General features: G+C 37.8%; 1 protein-coding gene across 1 annotated transcript; it reads right to left on the bottom strand.

The window, feature by feature from the left end:
• Positions 1–1,778: 1,778 nt before the first annotated feature.
• LOC115143606 (cytokine-like protein 1) lies at positions 1,779–3,877 on the bottom strand. Its single transcript, XM_029684104.2, has 4 exons — positions 3,574–3,877; positions 3,435–3,479; positions 2,922–3,068; positions 1,779–2,554 (listed from the first exon to the last, which is right to left on the bottom strand). Exons 1-4 carry the CDS (start codon positions 3,712–3,714, stop codon positions 2,450–2,452), a joined length of 438 nt encoding a protein of 145 aa, XP_029539964.1. The 5' UTR covers positions 3,715–3,877; the 3' UTR covers positions 1,779–2,449.
• Between the last annotated feature and the right edge of the window lie 918 nt (positions 3,878–4,795).

Consider the following 4,795-nt stretch of genomic DNA (forward strand, 5'->3'; position numbering starts at 1 on the left):
CATATTGTTTTTTATTTACTTTTCTGCTCTTTTGCACACCAGTATTTCTACTTGCACATCATCATCTGCACATCTATCACTCCAGTGTTAATTTGCTAACTTGTAATTACTTGCTACTATTGGCCTATTTATTGCCTTACCTCCTTACCTTACCGCCATTTGCACACACTGTATATAGACTTTCTTTTTTTCTATTGTGTTATTGACAATACGCTCGTTTACTCCATGTGTAACTCTGTGTTGTTGTTTGTGTTGCACTGCTTTGCTTGATCTTTGCCAGGTCGCAGTTGTAAATGAGAACTTATTCTCAACTAGAATACCTGGTTAAATAAAGGTTAAATAAAAAAAATTAAAAAATTGTTAACTACATTTTGCAGTAGTTTGGTGGTAGTTGAACTACAGTTTAATCTAGCTAGTGCTTTCCGTACTTAACTACATTTTGCAGTAGCTTGGTGGTAGTTGAACTAAAATTGAATCTAGATAGTGTTTTCAATAGTTAACTACATTTCTTTGCCGTGTAGCTAACTACTGTACTGGGCAATAATTTCCTTTATTCTTCGGCATCAGACCTGCCTAAGTCTCACTTGAAACAGTTTTTGTGTTTAATAGGCTAATTTACATATTCTGTTGACATTTGACTTGAAAGTGATGTGTCTTGAAAGTTGTAGTCTATGACATTTCAGATGTACATAGTTTATGAACAATTTTCACGAAATAATTTGGATGTAGTGATCTACTTTTTCAAAGCTACTTCAGTTAAGTAAACTACTCTGAACAAAAATACAAACACAACATGTAAAGTGTTGGTCCCATGTTTCATGAGCTGAAATAAAAGATCTCAGAAATTTTACATATGCACAAAAAGTTATTTTGCTCACATCGCTGTCAGTGAGCATTTCTTATTTGCCAAGATAATCCATCCACCTGTAAGGTGTGGCATATCAAGAAGCTGATTAAACAGCATGATCATTACACAGGTGCACCTTGTGCTAAAGACAATAAAAGGCCACCCTAAATTGTGCAGTTTTGTCACACAACACAATGCCACAGATGTATCAAGTTTTGAGGGAGTGTACAATTGGCATGCTGACTGTAGGAATGTCCACCAGAGCTGTTGCCAGAGAATTGAATGTTCATTTCTCTACCATAAGCCGCCTCCAACGTCATTTTTGAAAATTTGGCAGTTCGTCCAACCGGCCTCGCAACCGCAGATCATGTGTATGGTGTCGTGTGGGCGAGTGGTTTGCTGATGTCAACGTTGTGAACAGAGTACCACATCGTGGCGGTGGGGTTATGGTATGGGCAGGCATAAGCTACCGACAACAAACACAATTACATTTTATCGATGGCAATTTGAACGCACAAAGATACCGTGACAAAATCCTGAGGCCTTTTTTTTAAAAGATCTCTGTGACCAACAGATGCACATCTGTATTCCCAGTCATGTGAAATCCATAGATTAGGGCCTAATGAATGTATTCAACTGACTGATTCCCTAATATTAACTGTAACTCAGTAAAACCTTCGAAATTGTTGCATGTTGCAAAAACAAAAACACACCTGGATTGAAACTGCCACTGCCAATCACAGATTACCAGTCCCGCATGTTACGCCCACTGCCACCCCCAGCCAACATCCTTGCACGGCATTTCCTGTTTTCACTCACAATGTGAATTCAATATCAAAACTCACTCGACTGTCTTGCAATACTAAATGAAAATCAATTGCATTTGTGCTTGCTGCTCACACACCACATTTGAAAACTCATAGGCACCAAAAAGAGATATAGTTGTTTTATTACATACATATAAGTAATACACTACACAAATGTATATTGTACCAATTACATAGAAAATGCGATAATGATTCAGTTTAGCCTACATCAAAACAAGATACATAACTAAAGGTTAAAGAGTAGGCCTATTCATACAATCAAACAATCAGCATGAGGTAATCATTATTTTCTCAGGGGTGTACAGGCTGGGAACTAGGTATGTGTAAGCCTCAAGACAGCTTAGTAATACGAAGGGTTATGGAAACATACAACATATTTGGATTAATTAGGCATTCCCTTTCAAACAGTATGGTAAGTAAGCAGCGGTAAGCGAGGCTCACAAACATTTCTTATTGGTTTATTATTGTAAGGTTTTCATTGGAATGGCTGGTATTCAGCAAATTTCCTGTGGAAAGTTCTCCACCACTTGGTGGAATGTAACCAGACACATGCCAACTAACATCAACTCTGTAGGCCACCACTACATTGGTTAGAAAATAAACAGCGTTGGCATGTTTTTCCACTAGAGTTGTGTGTGATGTTATGTATGTGTGTGTGTGTGTGTGATTTTTAGTGAAACAAGGTTTACATACCCTCACACATCCATTCCTGTGTGTGTGTGAGACGTGCGCTGTTTGCACATGTGAGCGTGAGTGTGTTTGTCTCTGGATGGGCTCATCTCTTCTCTTCCACCAGCAGCTGGAGCCTGTCCTCTCCGTAGCGAGGGGTACTCTGTCCAGTCTCAATGGCCTCACAGTCATCTGTGAAATACACTAGGTCCTGTGGGGAGGTCAAACAGTCAGACCTCGGCATACACAACATCTTCAGCTGCAGAAAGTGGGTGAAAGGATGAGCAAAACTGGCGAAACGTCGGCAGACAAACTAAATGAGCAGAAGTAATCATATTATCTTTTATATTGAATTGAACTCTGGGCTGTAATTCCCTAGCTTGGTTCCAGAAATGCCATCTCTTCAACTCATGTCATTGTCATTATAAGGGTTGGCATGGCAGAACAGATCTGGAAACAGACTAGTAATTTCCTGTACCACATACAGAATAGGCTATGACAGATATTTTATTTTAATACTACTCTGGCTATGAGAGACAGCATGGTTCATTCTTCTGCATAGCTAAGCACACACATACCCGATAACAGATTCGGTTGATAATTGTGTACAGGTTGTTGACTTTGCGCTTCAACAACGCGATCCTGGGACGCTCTCTGCAGTACTGTGTAGGAAGGTTCTCCACAACATAGAGGAAGTCACGGAGCTTGGTCACGATGCACGAATTCTACAGGGAAATAATAAAGACATTGTATGACCTATAGCTCAATGAATATTATAATATATTGATTCAAAAGTTACACAGAAACAGTTTCAGATACTGGTGTACAACTGTTTTAGATTAAATTGATTGGCAGGTTATATTGTTCAACTTTGATATCGGCATCCAATCACATTACGGAATGCATGCGTCTTCTCATCTACATCAAACATGCATATTGCATCACCAACACGTTACAGTTAATGCGATATAACCCAATGAGACGTCAAATCAGATTCTGGTTCCCTCTGTCGACCTTTTCTTCAATACTGACTGGTATGACGTCTGAGAATCAATATTTTGTTCAGATAAATTACATGGTGTTAAACGTACGTGCACATCCAGAAACATCTTGGGCAGAATCTCCACGCAGGTTTTCTACGGAATAAAACGTTTAAATGAGAAAACATTTGGATACATAAGAAAATAACTGTTTTTTTTATTATCAAAAAACGAAATTGAAATAGCTCACCGTGAGATGATAATTGTGTAGTTTTTCCAAAAGGTCCATTATTTCCTTGCTCAAGCCAAGCACTCGGGAATAGCATGTCGGTGGTGCACCATCTGCCAACCAAATAAAACTGAAGAAACACAAGAAAGGTGCGAGTCTCATCTTTCGACCCGTTGTTGCGTCGGTTAAAAAAGTATTATTCTGTAGAGGCAACTACGCTTGGGCTTTACAAAACGAGTGTGTTCTTTTTGTCGAGCAACTTTGCAGTTTGTAGTTGGGAGTGACAAAAAAAGAGATGGTGACGTCGAAGATTCACTCAACGCAACATAACTGGAAATTGAACTTATTACGCGCTCCTGTGCATTTTGGAAACGTGACATTTCTTCCAGCTATCAACATCCTTCAGGATGACAACAAAGTGTATCATCCCATGCTGTAACAATCCACATGTCACTATCAAAATGAATTGAAGCACATGTTGGCAGTGGTGGAAAAAGTACCCAATTGTCATACTGTAGTAAAAGTAAATATACATTATTAGAAAATGACTCAAGTAAAAGTGAAAGTCACCCAGTAATATACTACTTGAGTAAAAGTATAAAGGTTTTTGGTTTTAAATATACTTCAGTATAAAAATACGTGTAGTTGCTAAAATATACTTATGTATCAAAAGTAAAAATGTGAATAATAAAACATTCATTATATTAAGCAAACCAGATGGCGCAATGTTCTTGTTTTTTTCCATATCAAGTTGAGCCAGGGTCATACTCCAACATTCAGACATCATTTACAAACAAAGCGTTTGTGTTTAGTGAGTTCGCCAAATCAGAGACGGTAGGATGACCAGGGATGTTCTCTTGATAAGTGTGTGAATTTGACTATTTTCTGTCCTGCTATGAATTCAAAATGTAACGAGTACTTTTGGGTGTCAGGGAAAATGTATGAAGTAAAAGTACATAATTGTCTTTAGGAATGTTGTGAAGTAAAAGTGAAAGTTGTCAGAAATTTAAATAGTAAAGTACAGATACCCCCCCAAAAACTACTTCAGTAGTACTTTAAAGTATTTTTTACTTAAGTAATTTACATCACTGCATGTTGGTAACATTTGTATGGCTGTTAATGAAACGATTTACAGAGCTATAGGTAGGCCTAGTTAATAAACTGAGTTTATATAGCTAAACTGATCATTATTCATTTATTGATCGTTTATGAATTTGTAAAAAAAACAGTTGTAACACATTGG

The sequence above is a fragment of the Oncorhynchus nerka genome, linkage group LG15 (genome assembly GCF_034236695.1).
Source record: "Oncorhynchus nerka isolate Pitt River linkage group LG15, Oner_Uvic_2.0, whole genome shotgun sequence".
NCBI classification, from domain to species: Eukaryota; Metazoa; Chordata; class Actinopteri; order Salmoniformes; family Salmonidae; genus Oncorhynchus; species Oncorhynchus nerka.

Coding starts and splice junctions, on each gene's coding strand:
- LOC115143606 (XM_029684104.2), bottom strand. CDS start 3,714: ATGAGACTCGCACCTTTCTTGTGTTTCTTCAGTTTTATTTGGTTGGCA. Junction 3,069..3,434: donor AGATGTTTCTGGATGTGCAC/GTACGTTTAACA, acceptor ATTTCCCTGTAG/AATTCGTGCATCGTGACCAA. Junction 2,555..2,921: donor TCAACCGAATCTGTTATCGG/GTATGTGTGTGC, acceptor ACCTCCCCACAG/GACCTAGTGTATTTCACAGA.